This window comes from Crassostrea angulata, chromosome 10 (assembly GCF_025612915.1).
Source record: "Crassostrea angulata isolate pt1a10 chromosome 10, ASM2561291v2, whole genome shotgun sequence".
NCBI classification, from domain to species: domain Eukaryota; kingdom Metazoa; phylum Mollusca; class Bivalvia; order Ostreida; family Ostreidae; genus Magallana; species Magallana angulata.
This window is the reverse complement of record NC_069120.1, coordinates 565752-588056: the sequence shown is the minus strand read 5'-3', so window position 1 is coordinate 588056 and position 22305 is coordinate 565752. Positions and strand designations below refer to the sequence as shown.

Below are 22305 nucleotides of genomic sequence, written 5' to 3'. Positions count from 1 at the left end.
GGTACATATATCAGAGGTGTGCATATTGCTAGGATTTTGATTTCCGATAATTTACGAAAAAAATACCAGCTTTTGAACTTAGTCATTTTTTGGCAAAATATTGCATATAGGGTACCCTCATTGTACGGATAACTCCTCCTACAGTTCTCAAGATAGGAAGTTGTTCTTTTGCAGATCAATTGTACATATCTCAGAGGTGTGCATATTGCTAGGATTTTGTTTTCTGATAATTTATCGAAAAAATACCAGCTTTTGAACTTAGTCATTTTTTGGCGAAATATTGCATATAGGGTACCCTCATTGTACGGATAACTCCTCCTACAGTTCTCAAGATAGGAAGTTGTTCTTTTGCAGATCAATTGTACATATATCAGAGGTGTGCATATTGCTAGGATTTTGATTTCCGATAATTTATCGACAAAATACCAGCTTTTGAACTTAGTCATTTTTTGGCAAAATATTGCATATAGGGAACCCTCATTGTACGGATAACTCCTCCTACAGTTCTCAAGATAGGAAGTTGTTCTTTTGCAGATCAATTGTACATATATCAGAGGTGTGCATATTGCTAGGATTTTGATTTCCGATAATTTATGAAAAAAATACTAGCTTTTGAATTTAGTCATTTTTTGGCAAAATGTTGCATATACATGTAGGGTACTCCATTTCACTGGATAAGGGTTGACATGGATTATGGATACAGTTTACATAAAAGAAAACCCGGTTTGCTGTCACATTGACAGCTTTTCACTTGTTTTAAAGCTTAAAACACACCGTAATTGATGCAGTTGTGTTGGAAACCAGACCCAAATTAAGTTTGTCTGAGATCAAGAGTAATGATCTGTGTAGAGGAAAACATTGTTACATTACGCCACGTTATTTACTAGTATTGGTATTAATTGAATGCTACAGTTATTTTATTTTTTTAATGCTTTAGAAATAAACTGTATAACTATACCATGCACGCGCAACGAAGTTGCGAAGGATATATTGGTTTTAATGTTTTTGAATGGTCCGTCAGTCAGTCAGTCCGTCAGTCCTGTATTTAGTACACTATCTCGATGTGCAGATTACCGATTTCATTATTCTATGGGGAATTTTCTGAAATTTAGTGTAACGTTGTAAGCATTTGAGACACAAAGCATAAGTGTATATTGCCAGGAAATGCTGATTCCTTTATTTTTCTGAGAATTTCGGCCCTTTTGAACTTTTGTAGGTATTTAGGCCACAATGTAAATGTGCATATTGCTTGGAAAGGCTGATTCCATTATTTTCCTGGGAATTTTTGCCCTTTTGAACTTTTTTTAGTTGTTAAAGACAAAGGGATTGATGTGCTTATTTGCAGAAAGTTTTTGTTAGTTATGCACTTTATCAAATTATTTGAGTATTTAATGCATACCTTGCTATTCATTATGTGTATCATGGCCAAGTTATGGGGGAGCACGGTTTATGTGAGCTTGTTTATTTTTTTTTTCATTTGCAGAAAGTTTCTAACTTGTGTAAAGCTTTATGAAAGCAATTCTTTGAAAACATCATTAAACACGACATAAATGATTTAACTATTACAAAGATGTGACAGCAGAAAGTGGAGATAAAGTGTCAGTTAACATTATATCGAGTTATTCCCTTAAGTGACTCAGCAGGTGTTTAAATCAATTGCCTTTAATATTGTAACAAACAGAATCATTCGCAAAACATCAAATTTTCTTACCCGATTATTTACAGGAATAATTTTGTGACGGCCATAAATGACGACAAGTTATGATTTTGATGGGTTTATTACATATGCTTAAAACAAGGACAAAAATACATGAATAAGATTGTAAAGATCTTTGGTTTTCTTGTGATCCATGTGTAGAATGGTTGAAATCTGGACTAGCAAACTTTCTTCTCACAGCTGACCTGGAAATGAAGGGAGAACATATGAGATAATAAATAGACCATGAATCAAGCTACAACTGTATCGAATTCTGTTTTCTGACTGAAAACGGAACAAAGCTGTAATAAAACTTACTGTTCCGTACAAAGACAAACAAGAGCACTTGCTTCCACACTGATCCACCGCCACCGTGTTACCGAGGGCAATAAACAGGTCGCCATGGCGGCACCCTGTTTAACACCAAAGAGTTAGCACTATGTTCTTATAGACTTGTTACAGGGTTAAAAAAGGAGGGGCGTAGAGGGAATTGTAATAATCAGGTTCACTGTTAATTCTGTTAGATTGTGGATTAATTACTGTGATTAGAACTACTTAGTCTTGGGACGGTAGTATTATGTTATATAAAACAATATTTACCTGGCTGACAGGTACACGATATGGCGGAAGCGGAGGGACACAGGAAGTTGTTTCCAACCGACTGATCCACGTACATACACACCTCACCCATCGCACAGTTGTTACTCCTTGGAAAAAAATATGGATGTTATGATATCGATAATACATCAAAAAATGAATCAGTCATAATAAAAGTAGACGCTATTCGGGATTTTTAGTATTTTGTTTACTTACATGGAGTTGCAAGGTTTGCCGATCTTTGGTGGTGGTCCAATATCTCGTCCCGGTGCCAGATCCCCGCGGAGCGGTCCGGAATCGTCAATTACCGGATCCACCGGATTAATTATTACTGGTCCGGAATTATCCGGAATGATCGGTTTAGTCTCTATCGGCGGCTGAGGCTGAGGGAACAGCGGCAAGTTCTGACCAGGGTCAACAATAGGCTGTTCTATGTTCTCAAAAAACGTCAGGTCCATGGGGGAAGGAGCAGGTATATTCCACTGCGGCCATCGAGGAAAAGGCATCGGCTGGGGGAGAGGAAACTGCGGTCTATAATAGTGGACAGTAGGAGGGAAAGGCATAGGTCGTTTCACGCAGTTTTTCCTCCTTTTGTAAGAATAAGCGTAAGTTAATGAGAATAGACACAGAACCAAAATAGTAATTTGCAACTTCATTGTCCTTGCTTATCAAAATACAATATGCAGTTGTTTGCGGCCTTGTTAGTCTATATAAGTGACTGATGACGTTTCTGATGTGGGACCGAAACTAATTGGACGTCAGTGTGTAGTCGGAGTTCTAAATTATGACCATCCATCAAATATTGACGGCACACGTAACGCCATGCACGCTTCTCTCTACACGAGAGAAAGGACACGTCTCATTGGCTTAATGTTCATGACCGTCCAATCAAAGAGATGGTTACAGGGGCTTGTTCGGTGACGGGGTCTTGAGGAATGTCTTGCAATACATCGATGTTTTCTACACCCTGGGGGAGTATATTTACCGAAGGAAATGATTCAACTGTTTGTAACGTGGGTGAATTTAGGTATGGCCAGATGACCACTTGCGTACTCTGACGACAATTTGACCAAAACTTCCCCAAACTCAGCAGTTTTATGTCCTTTGTTCTCTCAACATGGATTTAATTAGTATTAATCACCGCGTGATATGCACCCACCGTCTTTAATTTAACAGGTGTTATCTGCAAATAAGTTTTAATTTATCGGTGATAAAGTTGAAAATGATAAACTCAGCTGCTCATAGGATAAAACACTCATAGTACAGGGACAAGCCTATAGTTATATACACGTAAACATCATTTGAAAAAGAGACACAACTCGCTTTGTAAATTACAAAAACATACATTATTTTTTAAATATTTTATTTTATTTGTGTTATACATTTGCATGAAAATATATGTATGGTACATGATCTTTGGAATGCATTAAATAGTTCTTTATAAAAGATACAGATATATTCTGTCAGATTTCATGGTGTAAAATCGAATAGTTTTCCGTTGAGGATCATGTAACCCTCATACTATCAGTGCAGCCATATACATCTAGCAACTGTCGAATTCACACTCCACCTACAAAAAAGACGATAGAACAACACTGAGATGTCATGATAGAAATGTGAAACAAAGAAGATGTCGGTACAGCTAGGTGTAATGTGATGACAGTTAAGGTAATAGCAATCTCACCTCGCCTTTCAGATTATTGCAGTAACACCGGTTTCCGCACTTATCCACCATAATTGACGTCCCATACGGAATAAAGAAGTTTTTATGTCGACAGCCTGCAGAGAGAAGAAGATAAATGGTCACAAAGAATTCCCCGTATTTATGGCCGTGGTGTTATAATTTTCTGTTTGATGTGAGCAGTACGATGAAAGCATGCAGTACCTGTTCGACATCGACAAAGCGGGTGAGGGGGGTTGTTCATTGGACAGATGGAGGACACAGCATCCCCGACCACGGCCGGCGGCGTGTACACGTACTGTTGACCCGTGGGGCAGTAAGGAGAGCTATAAAATAAAGGGAGGGGATAACGTGTAAAGCTATGCCGGGTAACTAAAACAGCAAAATATCCAAGACTCTACCAACATTTAAAACATCAAAAACAACATACTTCACCTACATGTAAATTATTATAGCTGTTTAAAAACACAAAATGAAAGATGTTGTGTATAAAAACCAGTACTGTTCAAACCACAATAACAGATACTGCTTGTACAATTTTTAGAGGAGATAATAGTAACTATAAGCTGTTACCTTACATAAGGAGAAATGTACTTCATGGTATTTGAAGGGGATACCATTTCTCGCCTTTGCGGGTACTGACTGTTCGGAAGAATTCGTCTTTGCGGGGTTCTCCTTTGTGTGAACGTGGGTGGGGGTCTCCTCATTCTATTGTCCACGGTGCCCCGGGGTCGGTCATTCATGAACGGCGTGTAGAAGTTTTCCGGTTCATCGTTACTTACATCATCTAAAACGATGACAGCCCAAGGACTCCAAAGAAACGAGGTGACAGAAGCAACACAGAGACAGCAACATAGCAACCTTAATACCAACTCCATTGTTTGTCAACACTCTTTGTTAGAAGGTGCATTAAATCCAGATTAATTAAGAAGAGGGAAATACACCTGTTTACAAATATCTACCAGGACCGCGATCGCTGACCGGGGTGCGCTGCTGTTTGTTTACTGGAAGGCTGATGGATTGGCGGGTATTTTTATCCTTGTCGTGTTTTACCACACACCACTGAATGATATAGGTATGGGAATGTCTCCCGACCCATGCCGCGCCGGGGAAATCCCGCGGGAAACTACGCAGCTACCCCGGTGACTGTTGCGGATTTCGTCAGGTATTATTGGTGACCATCGTCCGGAGACAGACGAAGTGGCGCCCTGTCTGAATCCTGACCCAGGTTATTCAGCCTCTTACAATTCATATTAACTACTCACTATAAGTATTTACTACAAATGTGGGGGTGGGAATTCTCAAGGTATTTATGTTAATATAACTATAGGTAGGCTATTAATTATCATAAAACACCGCAGAAACTGGGTGGTATATTCAGAATTGTTTGTTTTTCTGATGTTTCCATTCGTGAATCACGAAAGCCTAACCCATATGTGTATGTTATAAATATTATGTGTTTATAGCTTTCCGTTAAAGCAAAATTAATGTAACACGTAACCCAAACTTTCACGCAGTAAGTCACGCGGGCTGCATACAGACAAAATTATAGGAACTATTGTAGTTCAAAAATAGTATCATTTCGGGTAGACTTCTAAATGAATGATACTGTAATGTAATTTTTTGTTTCAAATACTGTAGTTATGCAATTTATTATTCAATACATTCAACGGAGGTAGTCTCAGATGACTAAGATTTTTTTACAAACAACTTGATTTTCACAATTAAGGAGGCTGTATGGTAAATAATTGGTCCGAGCAGTCGTATCGTGTCCAAAATAATTTTTTCTAATGATCACAATTGACATCTCGGCAAAGTAAAATCTAATGGCAATCAGACTCAAATAGATTAATATATTGATTTGATTCCACATCATAAATAAAAAAAATTCATATATAATTCATATATAAATTTTATCAAATCTTCTTGTCCGGATTTAAAGAATATAAAACGCGACCATCGACCCTCGTTAAACGTACAGAGAAGGTAGAAAGTTATTTACCAACAACCACACAAATAACGCATGTGAATAATTTGAAGGATTAAATTTATTTCAATGGATTTCATATTAAAGCACAAAAACATTCGATTAAAACGGATTTCTCTTGATAAAGATAAATAAATATTCAAGATAAGTTGAGCATCTAATTGGCTGCCGCTGGAGCTGTTGAGGATATAGGGATGACGGGGAAGTTCATTTGAATGCTGTTTTTTGGTTGGTTGATCTCGAGATGGCCTGTTGTTGTAATGTCCAATGACATCTGGGTCGGTAATGGCGTCTGTTTGGTAGGCATGGTAACTCCTTCCGGTGTTTGACTTGTAGATGGTAGCTTCTGGATGTTTTCGGTGCAAGACTTCTTAGAACAAGACGCCTAACAAGATAAAAGGGGAAAACATTAATCTGACTGAACAAGAATTTTTTATTGCTATAGATATACGAGTAGGCTACTTATATTTTAAAATTTTAAATGATATAAACTTGAATATGAATTTTTACTTACAGCTCCATACATGTTGAAACAAGAACAGGTGTTTCCACAGGTATCCATAGTAACTGTTGTTCCGTATGGTATAAAGGTGTAATCCACTCTACAACCTGCTCTGCATTTACAGTCCACTTCCGGTATATAAATGGGACAGATGTAAGAGTTTGAAAAGACACATTCGTGGCCAGTGAGACATCCTCTGGGGAAAAAAGTAATGCAATTTGTTACCATTTCTGCAATAATTCGAGTACTAGTACCTCCGTCTATATAAATTAATATGTATATTTTCTTTCACTAATTCAAATTTTTCAATTATTAACGAATAAAAAATGCCATGTATATTGTACTCACGTTTTATGACATGATGGCTCTCGTGTCGTTTTCTCTACAATAATTACTGTTTTGTCTGTGGAGGGGGGAGATCCTGGGTTATTCCAGCCCTTATTCACGTTCGTCGAGTTGTCTGTCCCGTTTGTTTTGGGTATTATCGAGTCATTAGTGTTTCCTTTTACAATTGGTGTAAGAGGTCTTGTAATGGCGGGTTCCCCACGTTTGTTTGACGTAGGGAGAAACTCCGATGTTATCATTGGGACCTCAACATCTGACGGAACGATGCTATCCGGAAACATGGCACCGTCGTTTGACGTCATGACGTCAGGGATGTTGTAGGGGATGTTGTCGGGTTGGTAGACAGGAACTTCGTCATCTTGGACAAAAACAGAGTCCGGATTGACCTTGTCGAATATGGCCCACGTGTTTGAATCCCTGAAAAATTCGGGAATATCCCACCCAACTCCGTGTTCCGGGTAGATTCCTGCGGGAAACCCAAAGTTATGTCCGTGAGCGACGTCACCATTGGCATGGGTGTGTTCGAACTGTCGGCCATTGAAGGGGACATGGATGTGGGTCCTCGGTCTGATCGTGGGACGCGGTCTTCTGAAACCCGCGCCGGCTAACGGAACGAACCTCATGGGAAATGGACCAAGTGGCGGCCTTCGCATCCTGACTTGACCTCTGACCCGAGCGGGTCGGACCTTGATCACCAACGCGCTTGTAATTTGTAGAAATGCGAAAAATACAATGACTAACTGCATCTTCTGTTGTAGAACTGCTGGGTTTGTATTAAGATTGTGACTGATTGTCTTACGAGTCGGATTGTTTGTCTGGTATAAGACGTTGTTTTCTTTTATACCCTAGCTGACCATAAAGTGGTGTGCTTGTTTACGTACATTTGCGTATTTCACACCTCTATACCGTACACATCATCGAGTGCCCACATTTTATGAATGGAATCCTTCCCCATGAATGAAATTCACAACTTTTGACATTCGCGGGATGTTCTACCAGCAATGTAATTGTCATTTGATGCCCGGAGTGACCGTGAGACCGCCGTGACGTAAGGACACGCATCAGTGACTCCTCTGGACGATGCACGGCAGCAAAGGACGCACAAGCAAAGAAATAAAGGTGACAATGAATAATGCAATTTGTCACGGTTCTCTATGAAGAGGAAATGACCAGTCTTGAGGTGGATTTCCTGCATTGCTGCATGGTTACTGTTTAATTTCATTATGTTTTATGTTAAAATGGCGAGAGCAGCTACTATACTGAGAGTTCCATCTGCATATTTGGACATCAAAGAAACGTGAATTGTTCTTTCTTTCTTTCTTTCTTTATTTAATATTTTCCCGTAGTTTTTTTTTCTATTTCTGTATTCTTCTACTTATTGATAATTTTCCTACCTCTAATTTTCCTACCTCTAATTTTCCTACCTCTAATTTTCCTACTTTTACGGTTTGGCAGATAATTTATATGTTCGCTCAACATTTCAATACATGTAAAACATAATTTTTTTGACAACTTGATACAATTATATACTAGAGAAATTTATCACTTTCTATTGATCAGCTAAATGATATAAAGCATGTACACAGCCAATAGTCTTTGACAAGTATTTCATGTGGAAAAAAAACCATACGCATGAGTTGCACATGAAATGCATGAGGTAAACTGTTATTTTACACAACAACGAATGTTAATTGGCGAGATTTAACCGAGTATATGATTATTGCTGTCGATCAGAGTAACAGACAGAAGGTCATAACACAATTCAGAGGATAAACATATTGACTGTAATATATGTATGGGGTGATAGGTTTTATGATTTTGTTTTAGGCATCCATGTCATTTATATGCGAAAATAAATAATGCGAAATATCGCAATGTTTACCTATTATTATTCAGATAATAAATACAAACAAACGTTGTCTTCGTTTTACCTTGCAACAGATTTTCATAAAGTTAGTAGTTGTTACACGACTATAAAGTATTTAATCAATTTGAAAGCATTTTTTATTCAAAATTTTAAAGACAATTCATTTTAATTCATTTTACTTTTTTCCAAAAGGTGTCAATGTATTTAGCATTCAAAACAATAACATGCTAACGCGGGTTATGCATTTTTATTGTCGCTACATGTACCTTCATATTCCGCATGAATCACCACAATTGGTCGTAAAAAGTAAGTAAAGGAAACTAAATTATTGTTAGTGTACATCAGTACGTTAGGTAAAAGAAATATCCAAATCGCCTGATACTGTAGTATGTAAATTTGAGTTTGACATCATCATGATTATTTTATGCAGTCTGTGATTTTCTTAGGTTGTCGAGGGTTTCGACCGATCAATAAACTGGTTAGAACTGAATTAATTATGTCGATTTTATAGAAATGTGAATAACAATCATTTTCCGTAAAACTAAGGGAGGTATCTTACTTGATGGAATGAAATAAGTGATCATATGGTATGAAAATTGAGTCTTTTTAGCTTAAAGAGCTTTTGAATTCAGGAGGTATTTTTTATGGTGATTATATTGCAGTGTTTTTAAACAAAGGAAAAACGGATGGTAATAAAAACAAAAACTAAAACTGTATGTCAATTACGTATTACCAGGAAACTACTTTCTGCTTACTATGTCCTTTCACTGTCGCCTCCTTGCGGTCAATAATAAGATTATTCATCCCCTGACAACGGTCGACAACTTTCTGGTACTTTACTGTTAGAATAGTTTACTGTGAGAATAGTTTACTACCATTAACATAAAGTATACACACAAATGCTGATGAAAATGAATCTAACAATAAAGCCTCAAGTTTTATTGTTTCTTGTAATCAATTTTTTTGACATTATTCTTAACTATTTGTTTTTATATTTTTAAAATTGGTTAAATATATTTTCTTGAGATAATTGATATAATTTAATGATCGAATGTTCATGTTGATTTAATTCACTATGATCCCATACTTGCAATCAGTGATACAGATATATAGACATTTAGCTGTAAAACTGTCACTCTCAAATTCAAATTCACTTTATTTTTCTAATCAGATTTTTATACATGCCCATGTTTAAAAATCATTTTACAGTGATAAAGTTAGTATTAAACGTTTTACCACTATGTAAAATTCAGAGTAACTTATAGGATGAACAAAATATCACTATATGAGAAATTTATGTTTGTTACAAAGTGGTAACTAAGGTAGCCATCTTGAATTCGATGCTTAGCATTAAAACTATAGGCTACAAATATTTACGTAGCGGCTAGGCTAGTTTGACGTTCAGCAGAGTGTGTGCTAGGTTCTTGAACGCATCCCAATTGTTTCATATAATCTGGCAAAGGTAAAATCGTTTACCGTTGATCAATAAAAACTATCAATGATTGAACGATGATTGCAAAATGATCATAACATCATATTTTTTTTCTGTGTGTTCTTTTAAACTTCATTCATTATCTTGTATATTGAATATAGCAGATACCAGGATTAAATTACTTGCTATCTGTTGAATGCATAGACAAACAAAAAAATTGGTAGAGATAGCTGCAAAACATAAAATATTAAGCTTGTCAAGTGTAATGATTGAGGTGGAAACAAATGAGATTAACGACAGGATAAGTTATGGATATATAGGTAAATAAAACCAACCGATGACAGACGATACGTCACTTATAGAATAAAATGATAGTGACCTCTGTAATTATGCATTTAATGACTCCAAAAACAGCGTCGGTGGAGTGAGAGCGGGCCGTTAGTACAGACCATTGTACAGTGACTCATTACTGATTTGATTTGAGGTTAGTAAAACCTTGACCTCTTGCCATCACAAGGTTATATCACATTTAACGCAATTTCAATAAATTGCATATAAAAAAATGGAAGCTACAACATTTCGTATTGATAATGTTTTATTACAAAAGGATTTCAAAAGAGCATGATAAAAACACGAATGATAATATCACATACAAATAAATAACACACAAAATGGGACTGTGCCAGCATAGTGAAGTTTGTAGCATTGAAGAAAATACACAGTTGGGTTTAACCAAGATTTCAACCAAAAGCAGGGTCCATCTTCTTGATTTTGAGAGATTTGACTGAGGAGCGTTTGGCCACTGGCACGTTTATGATGCCCCCGATGTGTATACCGGAAGTTCGGGTTAAATAAGGGGTGCCATTTTTCTTGTCGGGTTTTGTTTTTACTTCGGGTATTTTATAGACCGGGTTTTCTTGAACTTGCTTGCGCTGACGGACCGGCACATAAATGATTCCACCAATAGAAATGCCACTGGACCAGCCTAGTGGGTACTCCACTTTTACAGGAGAAGTCTCGTTCTTTGCGTCCTTACTATTAGGTTGTACTTCACCGAGAAACTGAACAGATTCCGTGTTTTTCTGCTTCGGTATGTAAATAACACCGCCTATAGTGATGCCCCTTGTGGTACCGTACGGCGACTCTACAGTAATTACACCGGCATCGGCAAACTCCGTCTTATCGTATATCTTCTCAAACTCTTTATTCTTGTCTTGAAAAGTCTTTTTCCTTTTATGCACTGGTACATAAATGATTCCACCGATAGAAATTCCCTTAGTCCAGCTGGAATTTCCGTCTATCATGTTTTCATTGTTAGAATGCCCATTCGTGTGCTCTCGGGATGGTACGTAAATAACACCGCCGAGAGATATTCCGGAGGTCCAGTCGCTGTTTTTATCCAGGGGATCGTTCGTGTGGTTTCTCTTTGGTATATATATGACGCCTCCGATGGAAATTCCGTATGTAAATCCATCATCGGAGGGTGTTTCCTTGTTTTTGTTGGGAATCCTAACTCGCTGCACGGGGATGTAGATGACCCCGCCGATGGAAATCCCCGTGTAGTTCGACGGCTTCCCCACAGGGTCATCAGCAGTTTTGTTTACGCATTTAAGTTTCTGACATTCGGCCTGGAAAAGAAATCATCATTTAAAAATTAATTTAAAATACAATTTAAACACACTTGCAACATAGCAAAAATCATTTAAAAAAAAAACGGATATTAAGATAAATCAAAATATAAGCAAACAAGAACAAAAATATTCAAATAAACAAGAAATCTCACCTTTCCATAAAGATTAAAACAGGAGCAGAAGCTGCCACACTCGTCTAGGTAGTAGGATTCTCCCAGCGGTATAAACATCTGCCCTACTCTACAGCCCTGGCTGCACTGACAGTTAGCTTCCGGTTCATCACGTGGACAAAGCCACGTGCTCTTCTCCGTACATTCATATCCGATTTTGCAGTAACTGAAAAATTAAACAATGTCATTAACATTAGCAATTTAATGAAGCGAGAACTGTTTTGTTGTTTACATAAAGTATGGCTATTACCTAGCTTAGATGATCAAAAAAATGCTTACGTTTGTTGACAAATTTTCGGTCCCTCGGTAGTACTGGGTCCCTCTGTTGATGCTGTGGTTTTGATTCCAGGAGTGCTGGGAGTTACCGTTGATGAAATAGTTGTACTCGGAGATGATTCTTGTTGTTGAGTAGTTGTTGTCATTGTGGTAGTTGTCTGCGTTGTTTGAGTTTCTGTCTCGGGCGTTGTCGTCTGTTTCGTACTTTTGGATTCCATCATGGATGTTGTGGGTTTAGATGAAAACTCCAGGGACTCCAGGATCGGTGAGGACTGTGTTGTTGTCGGTGTTTCCTCACTTGGTTCGTTAATCAGTGTTGTTGTTGTTGTTGTAGTCTCAGCCATTGTCTGTGTTGTCTGCTGTGTGGTGTTGCTAATGTCCTCATAAACAAAGGTAACATTATCCAGCCACTCGTACGGATGCGTGACATAGTCGTACACCGGAGTTTCAGTTTCCACGTAATAGTCCTCTGTTGTGGTGCTAGGGGTTGGTTGTGTGGTCGGAGACTGAGTGGCTGATGTGGCGGCTACGATCATCTCCGCTAGCTCTGGAGTAGAAGGAATCCTCGCTGTTGTTGCCGGCAAACTGGTCGTTGCTTCTGCTGTTGTGCTTGTTGATCTAATAGTTGTTGTTGTTGTTGGTTTGAGGCTTGTAAGAATTCGTGTTGTAGTAGGCGTAGCTGTTGTTGATGTTACTTGATCTGTGGTTGTCGTCAAACCGGAAGTAGAAGAAGTTGTTTTTGGTGTGCTGACTTGTTGTGTTTGCGTTGTTGTGTCTCTATCTGGAGTCGAGTAATCAAGAACTACGTCAGCTCTAGAAGATTGGGGATATTTATCTGTCATAAAATCCAAAACGATCTCCTCATTTACCTGATTGTTAATTACAGGTGTAGGTATTGTTGTCGTAAATAGCCGTACACCTGGAGTTGTTTTTGTTTTCTCTGGGGTCGTGGTAATAATAGTTTTAGGCGTTGTTGTCTTAGTCTCAAACTGAGATCCTTTGGGTGATTGTCCTGAGTTTGGTCCATGTAAAATCAAAAACGGGAATGAGATGTTATACTCATGAGGTTTATATTTGAAGAACGCTGTATCGTTCGCCTGCTCCCTTTCTATGATTTGGTCCACCATGTCTAGGTTGTGTTGTCCGTCTCCTTTCGTGCCATTGAAGAGAATTCCAGGATCTGGTAGCGGGACATCAGAGGAGGGTGGTAGTGGTGACTCCGTGCTCTGTGGGGTCGTTGTTGTCGGTTCAGGTGAGACGGCCAGGTGTTCGAACTCTCTGATCTCCATGACAGGGAGCGGCGGAAGGGTTAGAGTTGTTGTCCGGTACCGAGCTGTCGTTGTCGTGGGCTGTGTTTGAGGTACAGTTGTCGATATCGTGTCTGATTCAGCCGAGCTGTCCTTGATTATGTAAGAGGGTTCCGTGTCGTTTAATGCGGGCTTGGGGACAAATATTGTTTCATTCTTACGTTTTACTCGATCTCTACCGATGATTTTTATGATTGGTTCAAGTGGTTTCATTACATATGGTTCTTTTTCCTTATTGGAACTCCGTGGAATGACTTCCGGTGGAAACGGAATCTCAGATGCGTCCCATGGGAATGGTTGAATATCCAACGGAAGTCTCGCCGGCGGTACGGGGCCTACAGGCTCTATGATCAGGGGCTCGTTACTCAGATCTAATTTTGGAAAGTGGGACAAATCAGCGACGTCTGTTAATAATTCGTTCAGATTTCCGGGCAGTGGAACAATGCTATTCAATGTTGGTTCTTTTGGTATTCCATCCACCAGTATATTTGGTGGGGTTGCAGGGTGTGGTCCGAAAGACTCGGGGGTCAAATCAATGGGGAGCCCAAGATCTATCATATCCCCTCCTCCGACAGTGCCAGGGGCGGGATCATTAACAATATCAATCGGCGGTGGTAGGGCGCTTTGGCCCTGGTCACCGATTACATTGATATCAAACGGTGGTCCAATGTTGTCAAGATTTATAGGAATTCCCACAACTGGAGCTGTAGGCTGCAGTTCCATATTCTGCAGTTTCGGAGTTTCCAGTATACTGTTGGTTATCAATGTTTTAGGTTTTTCCGACACGGGAATTCCAAGACCAGCTGGTTCCTCGCTTTTCCTGACGAACGGAGGCTTTACAACCACAAAGTTGGCAATGATACCCTTATTTTGTTTCCTTGTTCTTGGCTTTTGAATGATGGGTTTCTGAACAGCAAAAGGAACATTGTTGTGTATTGTATTAACGACCCGCCTGTTGTTCACTTTCAGAGGAACCCCCTTTGCAGTATTCTTGTTTCTCAACATCCACTCATTAATTTTCCGCAACCACAGTTCATATTTATTTACTCCAGGTTTCTTTGAGGGTACGAATGTAGAAGGGGGTAAAATTCCCGTAGGCAAAAACATATTTGTTTGCGGTTGCATAACTGAACCGGGCATGCGCGGAATTTTCCCTCTAGTTCCGTATGATAACCCCTTACCAACAGGATACTTCCCGTACCCTCCAGAATATGGTAATTTCGGTTTGAATAATTTTTTCATTTTCCTTTTCTTCAAATACATCGGTTTGTCAGCGTAGTGGGTGTGCGGTTTGAATGGACCGTGCGCATGTCCATACATTTTCTTATTCAGAGGTATATGCACATGAAAGTTGGGGGGTAGACTGTATTTCCGCATCAGAAAGGTTTTGTACATCACTGGTTTTGGAAGAGGCAGGATTTTGGGATAAATAATCGTCTTCACGTGCTTAAATCCGTGGAACTTGTGGAAGGGTCCGTGTTCCTCCACTCCGTGGGGGTGAGGATGGTGGTGGAAATGGGGGTGAGGGTGAGGGTGAGGATGCACGTGAGGAAAATGATGAATCGGCGAGAAAATATGTTTCTTATGTTTGAAAAAATAAGTTCCGTCACAAACAGAGATTAACACAGCGATAAACACAATATTTCTAACAGCATCCATATTTTCTCCACTCTGGCAGATACTTTTTGACAAGATTCAAAACTATCTGTGCATTTCACTTGCGCATTCTAAACAGTCCATTGTTTTAATAAGCTCAGAGGACACCTGCTTGTGTATTTGATATGTATATGTCATCGCTTTTTCCAAACCTCCGTTTTGATTGGCTTGCTAGTGGACATCTTTATGCTTTTATACCAATAGTCATGTTGGTTATAATGACGGTGTGCCATACACAGGGTTTGATAGCCTACTTGTTGGTTTTGATGGCCGTACACAACCGTTAAAAATGTCACCTCTCCAAGCGAGAGGACGAGCCATGGAACAAAGAGAAATACACTAGTTTTCTTCTGAGTGAGTAACTCTCGAGAAAAAAGATATGAAATCGTCATAAAGTCCATCTAAGCGTGATACGGGCTAAAGAAACAGATTTGGTAAAATTAGTGAAGACGGTTAGTGCTGGGCAGAAGCCGGTCTTCTTGATTGCGAATGGTGTTAAAACTGACAGCCAGGTAAAGGGGAACAATTTTATGATGTAATCGTGTTCGAGAGTTTGAGAATTAAAGGAAATCTCACACTGACTCATGCAAAAATGAAAGGTGCTGTAAATTGAAATGCTTCCGCCAAAATTCCTTAAAATATTGCTGAAAAGAGATTAACTGTTTAGATTTTGTACTAGTTATAAATACTAATATTTATACTACTAATATTACTACTATATTATTACTAATATTATTTCTGTATCTCATAGCATAACAAAAACATTTATAAGGATAAAATTATTCTTTTTTTTCTCCTTTTTTGTGTTTACACGCAGAGGAAAATGTTAGAACACTAGCAATCTGTACAGTTAATTAATCACAATGTACTTGAAATTCTGACCAGTTTTGAAATTTCAAATGGGTGTTCAGATAAGCAAGTTAAATAGTTAAATATTATCTTGAAAAACTTGTGATCTTTCAGGAAAAAAAATTGAAGCGTGCCTCTCCAGTTATAGTACAATAAAAGACTGATAAGATCCAAGTTAATGGCGGTGGTTTATCAGTAATTATCGGTTTATACGTAACACGCGAACACAGAGATAAAATGATGGCTTTGCACGTCACCCACGCATTGTATAGGGTCAGGAGATGATTGTTTTCTCTTCGGAGGGAACCACAAACTGGTGCTGTCAACCTAGAGAACCAGACCACGGCAGCTGACCGGTTGTCCTATTTTCTTAGTTTTTTTCCCAAAAGACATACATCCTCCAAAACCAGGCAACTTGAGCTAAATATTAGTTTAATTATCTTAGCTCCATTCTTTTATTCCGAGGAAATACATTGGAATTAATATGATATAAATTTACATAATAATATGAATTCAAACATGTTTACTATACTTAATATTATGATACCACTTGTTATTTAATTTAAGCTAGATTACTTACTTGTAAATGCAAAAGTTTTTTTTAAAAACTTTCTTCTCTTTAATCAAAATGCAATTAACCATAACCGATATTTTTGTTTCAGCTGGCATTTCAAATTAACCAATTGTCTTCAGTTTATTTAGCATGATATGCACTGGGTATATTTACCTCATATAGTTCGATATGAAAAAATGTCAGACAATTTCAGGCGGCTAAAACTGTCTAAATGTTTCACAAAACTGATATTTTTGAATTCTGTATGAGGTATTTATCCGGAACAGTCTGTCACCAACTCTTGGCCCCCTTTCGCTGATTGTGACGTTAATGCAGCTCTACGTCAATTGCCTTTGTATGACCTTGCTATCGATAAAATGTCCTGTATTTTAACGAATTCCTATTCCTTTTACCAGTGTAATATTAAATAACCTTGATATAAACATTTCACTTATATCGAACTGTTGCTTTCTTTTATATATATATATATATATATATATATATATATATATATATATATATATATATATATATATATATATATATATATATATACAGTCGAATATTAATGACGAAACAGCAATGATTTGACGCAATTTTTTTATTTTATTTTTTATTTGAAAAGTTTATGGGTAAATCGCATTAGAAATGCATTCCAAAATATAACAGAGACATTGAGCAAAGGAAAAATGAAAACAAAAGGGAAAATTATGTCCTTTTATATTCAATGTATACATGTTTACCTCTTTTGTTCAATAACGATCTTGGTACACTAAATAAGATGTCGTTTAATTATCAATCACACGACAACATATCGGGAGTATATTTTGAAAACAAATGTTTTTCTATTCCTGTTTGCGTTTTATTGATATGTAATTAGTCTAGAGGCAATTCGGCCCGCGGGCATGTTCAGGTGAGAAATCGTATAACGTTGCGGTCAACACATTAATCATCGTGATGTGTCCGGTAATGGAGAAGTGTGCATAAACGGCCCTGTAAACTCAAGGAAGTGACCGCTTATATTCTTAACAACATGATTTATTAAATAAACTGACCAATATTCTTTTTGATAATGATTTTCATAATATACCTTATATAATGTTATTGAATGGAATCAAAATTATAATTAGCTTTAAGGTGGTATGAGACACATCCATATTATGACGTACTTCCTATCGAAGTAAACAATAAAATCAGGTATAATTCCACCTTCGAAGAATAAAGTATACTCAAGAAATAGACAGCTTATATTCTCAGGAACATTATTAATTTTATTGAATAAACTGTCCAATTTTATTTGTAATATTTTTTTTCATAATTTAAGTAATACATTGTTATCAAATGGAATCAAAGTTATGATTAGAATTAAAAGAATTCAGTATGCTCAATAAAGTCACCGCTTATATTCTCAAAAACATGATTTATCAAATAAACTGTTCAATATTCTTTGTGATAATGATTTTCATAATATAAGTAATACGATGATGTTGAATCAAAATTATACTAGTAACTAGATTTAATAGAATTCAGTATGCTTATTGAAGTCACTGCTTATGTTCTTGAACATGATGTATCAATAATAACACTGTCAAATAATCTTATATTAATGGCCTTATCAATATAAGTAAAATAAAAACAATGGTCTAGAAAGGAAACAAGATTTTTCAAAACATTCTATCTAAAGGATTTTATTCTAAATTGGATGACTGGACATCTCCAAGCCGCCCCCCCCCCCCCCCCCTGTCTATTTGATAGTGCGCATGCACCGTCCCCTGGTACTCTGTTTATTGCATGGCCACCTTTTTGTAATTATTTAAGTTTTTATTTACTATTTATCCCCAATTGCCTTATTTTATATTGTACCCCAATTCTTATTATAAGTTTCATTTTGTTTTTACAATACTTCTGACCATTGCGAAATGTTTAAAGTGTTATGTTAAAAGTGGTGTATAATGCGTAAATATCACATTACCATTTATTTTTTAAACCAGACTTTCCTTTTTCAAAAGATAGATTTGTAGTTCGGAAAGTTACTTTGATGAAATATATTGATATCGTTATTGCTCTTCTTTTTATATTTCTAATTATCTGATATATGTAAATATGCAATGTATAACAAGTATTGTCATATAAGTTTTTGTAGAGTGTGCCGATTCGTCAAATTAATGGCACTTTTGCCGTAAAACTATCATACATATAATGTATCTTATATTATTATTATCATAAAATTCTGATGGTAGGCCATACTGTAGGAAGACTGACTTTCTTGACTGTAGTATTGCAGCGCTAGTTCAAAAGAATTGATGACGTTTCATTTGCGTTTTTTTTTTAATTGGAAACGTGAATTCAATTTGTAATGAGCGGTAAGATGGTGCAAGTACAGGTGGGGACTTCCTGGCCGCGGACATTGATTTGTTTGTAGATAGAGGACCCAGAGTCCGACGTACGGCGTAACGCGGACATAACGATGACGTCACACGATTGATCACCTTCTACATTAAATAACTCCGTGACGATTCACCTACATGCCGAACTTCCATTGGTTGATGGCTTTTTCCATCGCACGTATAAATTCAATTAAATGAATTACAGGTTTACTTGTTAAAATGATGAAGATTCGACTTGGTTGCATGCTCTTGTGTTTTGTGGGGGCGGCCTTCGGCCAAAGCAATACGCTAAGCCTTACCCCGAACACCGGAAGTAGTTTGGACTTATTTTCTTTCCCCTCACAGAATTTCGGAACTGGACAAACTCAGGGCACTGATTCAGCTGTTAATTCCGGACTGCAGCCTGTGAATTCCGGACTACCAGGTTCCAATACCAACAACCTAGGGACTCAGTCCGCAGGGTCCCCCGGGTCGTCAAATATTGGGTCATTACCAGTGTTTTCCTCAATTGGCGGCACAACAGGAACACAAAATAATGCTTTTGCTTCACAGGCAGGTACCCCCACACAAACAACCACATTTGGTCAGGGTCAGTCAGGATTTACCAATGGAATGCAGGGAGCAAACGGATTCCCGCCAAATCAAGGTATTCCTGGTCCTATGAATCAGGGATTCCCAAACCAGTTTAGACCACAAGGGGTGTTACCTGGACAACCAGGATTTAATGGACAACCTGGTTTAAATGGACAGCCAGGATTCAATGGTCAACCCGGATTTAACGGACAACCAGGATTTAACGGACAACCCGGATTTAATGGACAACCTGGTTTAAATGGACAGCCAGGATTTAATGGTCAACCTGGATTTAACGGACAACCCGGATTTAATGGACAACCTGGTTTAAATGGACAGCCAGGATTTAATGGTCAACCTGGATTTAACGGACAACCCGGATTTAATGGACAACCTGGTTTAAATGGACAGCCAGGATTTAATGGTCAACCTGGATTTAACGGACAGCCTGGATTTAACGGACAACCTGGATTTAACGGACAGCCAGGTTTTCCTGGATTTAATGGCGGTCAAGGGGGATTCCCCGGTGGTCCGCCAGGTTTCGGACAAATGGGTTTTAACGGTGGACAACAAGGTTTCAATGGCGGATTTCCCGGACAACCAGGAATGCCCGGTCAACCAGGGATGCCAGGACAACCAGGGATGCCAGGTCAGCAAGGGTTACCAGGACAACCAGGGGGTTTTCCCGGCCAGCTTCAGCCCTCATTAATCCCTGGGGGTCAGGGAACAAATCAGGCTCAGTGCCATCAAACGTAAGTTTAAAAGCTGACTTTCAAATTAATGGCTTATGATTGACTTATCGTTTTTAAAAATAAAATATCTTTATCATATAGAGAGATATACATGTATAAGCATAAATATTACTTCTTTTTCACATATAGAGATTGCCCTGCTGGCCAGCAATGTGCCTTCACCCCAACGGGCCCCGCCCAAGCCCAGTACATGTGTCCTAAGTGGATTCCTATGCTTAGATGCCAATGCGTTGCAGGTAGGAACTCGTTTTACAACATGACTTCTTAATTTTTGTGGGGAGGGGGTCGAGAATACATTTGGGAACATGTATTAGCAATGTTTCCTGCTTTTTTCTGCTACTAGTATAATCTTGTGCCATTTTCTGTTCGTGAACAGGTTGTAGAGCACAGAACACCTTCATCCCTTTCGGACAGTCCCGGCAGATCGACCAGTGTGGCAATGTATGCACGTGTAACAACAGTCAATCTGGAGAGGTAAGACTTCTTACTTACACTTCTTAGTAACATCAGCCAGCTCATAGAAATGACTGAGTCATTGATAAGGCCGGTAAGGCCTAAAAAAAATAATTGTGTCTTTAGGTAGGTAGGGTTTTTTTGTTTTTTTTTATCATATTTTTTTGCATGAATCCTAGGAATCATGTTTGTTTGTTTCATATTTAAAAACGTATCTTTTATTGGAAATAAGATAAAATTTACAATCGGATAAAATATGGCATCTAAAAATGGTAGGATCGGGCCATTTTTGTAGGTTAGGTCGGGTTACCCGAAACACACAACTTTTTATTTTAGGCCTAACCCCAGTCAAATTGATGTTGGGCATGACAAATTCAATCACACATTCGCTTCCTGATTCGTCCGCGCGCGGCGAGTTGTTACTATACGCGCTTGGAACTGCAGTATGGGTTTATTGCAAAGGGAAACTGCGTTCCGTACAAAAAAAGGTTTATAACTTAAGTCCCTCGGGCCTGAGAACCGGAGTTTGCTATTGCCTGGCGTGGTAAAATTGTCCTAACTTGATTCCCCTTCTGTTACAGGCCGCCTGCACTATGAGAGCGTGCCCAGACCTCTCCGGAAAGAAGTGAAGAAATCCAGAGGCGTGATTCTGTCCCGTTAAGATTCTATATTATTTTGGGCCAGTCCCGTGCTGTTTATTTCCATCCGTTTGTGATTTGTTTTTTACCGATGTATTTTATAATAAATATACTGTTTTTATATTTATTGTTTTTGTTCAATATACCGGGTCGACAATGATAAATTTTGATGTACATGTGTTACTGCAACGATTTGATTAGCTATAAATTCTCACCGGAAAGTTCAAATATTTCAAACAGTTCGTGTTCCAGTTTTAGGTTTATTTTCAAAGTCCTTTAGTCTAATATAATGTTACTAATGGGGAAAACTTGACGTTGGAAGGCGCCCATTTATATATACATTTTATTCTTCTTTCATCTATAGATAGTTCTTAAACACATTTCGTAATGATCAATTAACGAATGAAAAAAATTAATTGATGTGTCATTCCAAAGACTCAAGCAATTGAGTAATATATGCTATATCAGCATTTCATGCAGAGTGACAAATTTGCAGTTTAGGGACAGGTAATGTAATAAATCATAATGTATGATTAATATAAAATTGATTACTACTTTCAAACTAACCTCATTCGATGCACGTGATTAATTGGGTAAGTTTACTGTCATCGGTATATTTCAAAAGCTTTTAGAAACAATAAAGCTTTGCAGGACAAAGTCAGTATTTATGATGATCATTAACAGAACTAAGTCAGTCACGTGACACATTGTAGCTGACCATATAGACGTCACATTAATCATATACAGGCTATGGTCCACTGTGAACTTCATACAGTTCACGCATAGACGAAATTCCAACAAGCATACATCAGCAAAACTTCTGTTTAAACAATGACACTATTTTCCGTTACACATCAAGCAAATGCTTATCTACCGTGGAGAAAGTTCCAGACCCCACCCCTCATTTCCGCATTGGAATTTCATGATTAATCAAAGATTGAATACATGTTTGA

At 38.0% G+C, this 22305-nt stretch overlaps 5 protein-coding genes across 6 annotated transcripts; 1 reads left to right on the top strand and 4 right to left on the bottom strand.

The window, feature by feature from the left end:
- Positions 1-1759: 1759 nt before the first annotated feature.
- On the bottom strand, positions 1760-3061 carry LOC128168319 (uncharacterized). Of its 2 annotated transcripts, XM_052834550.1 has the most exons (4): positions 2510-3061; positions 2297-2403; positions 2015-2109; positions 1760-1902 (listed from the first exon to the last, which is right to left on the bottom strand). In XM_052834550.1, exons 1-4 carry the CDS (start codon positions 2947-2949, stop codon positions 1876-1878), a joined length of 669 nt encoding a protein of 222 aa, XP_052690510.1. In that variant the 5' UTR covers positions 2950-3061; the 3' UTR covers positions 1760-1875. The 2 variants fall into 2 exon arrangements, with proteins under 2 accessions (XP_052690510.1, XP_052690511.1); XM_052834551.1 differs by lacking the exon at positions 2015-2109 and having other exon boundaries at positions 2510-3055.
- Positions 3062-3639: 578 nt separating this feature from the next.
- LOC128168321 (uncharacterized) lies at positions 3640-5174 on the bottom strand. Its single transcript, XM_052834552.1, has 4 exons — positions 4548-5174; positions 4179-4300; positions 3978-4072; positions 3640-3863 (listed from the first exon to the last, which is right to left on the bottom strand). The coding sequence occupies exons 1-4, from the start codon at positions 4850-4852 to the stop codon at positions 3837-3839; spliced, it is 549 nt and encodes a 182-aa protein (XP_052690512.1). The 5' UTR covers positions 4853-5174; the 3' UTR covers positions 3640-3836.
- Positions 5175-6003: 829 nt separating this feature from the next.
- LOC128166847 (uncharacterized) lies at positions 6004-8081 on the bottom strand. Its single transcript, XM_052832271.1, has 3 exons — positions 6812-8081; positions 6476-6659; positions 6004-6346 (listed from the first exon to the last, which is right to left on the bottom strand). The coding sequence occupies exons 1-3, from the start codon at positions 7552-7554 to the stop codon at positions 6119-6121; spliced, it is 1155 nt and encodes a 384-aa protein (XP_052688231.1). The 5' UTR covers positions 7555-8081; the 3' UTR covers positions 6004-6118.
- Positions 8082-10684: 2603 nt separating this feature from the next.
- LOC128168322 (uncharacterized) lies at positions 10685-15218 on the bottom strand. The gene is made up of 3 exons (XM_052834553.1): positions 12188-15218; positions 11891-12074; positions 10685-11735 (listed from the first exon to the last, which is right to left on the bottom strand). The coding sequence occupies exons 1-3, from the start codon at positions 15148-15150 to the stop codon at positions 10848-10850; spliced, it is 4035 nt and encodes a 1344-aa protein (XP_052690513.1). The 5' UTR covers positions 15151-15218; the 3' UTR covers positions 10685-10847.
- Positions 15219-19073: 3855 nt separating this feature from the next.
- On the top strand, positions 19074-21475 carry LOC128166528 (collagen alpha-6(IV) chain-like). The gene is made up of 4 exons (XM_052831765.1): positions 19074-20261; positions 20391-20497; positions 20638-20735; positions 21296-21475. Exons 1-4 carry the CDS (start codon positions 19156-19158, stop codon positions 21341-21343), a joined length of 1359 nt encoding a protein of 452 aa, XP_052687725.1. The 5' UTR covers positions 19074-19155; the 3' UTR covers positions 21344-21475.
- Positions 21476-22305: the final 830 nt, after the last annotated feature.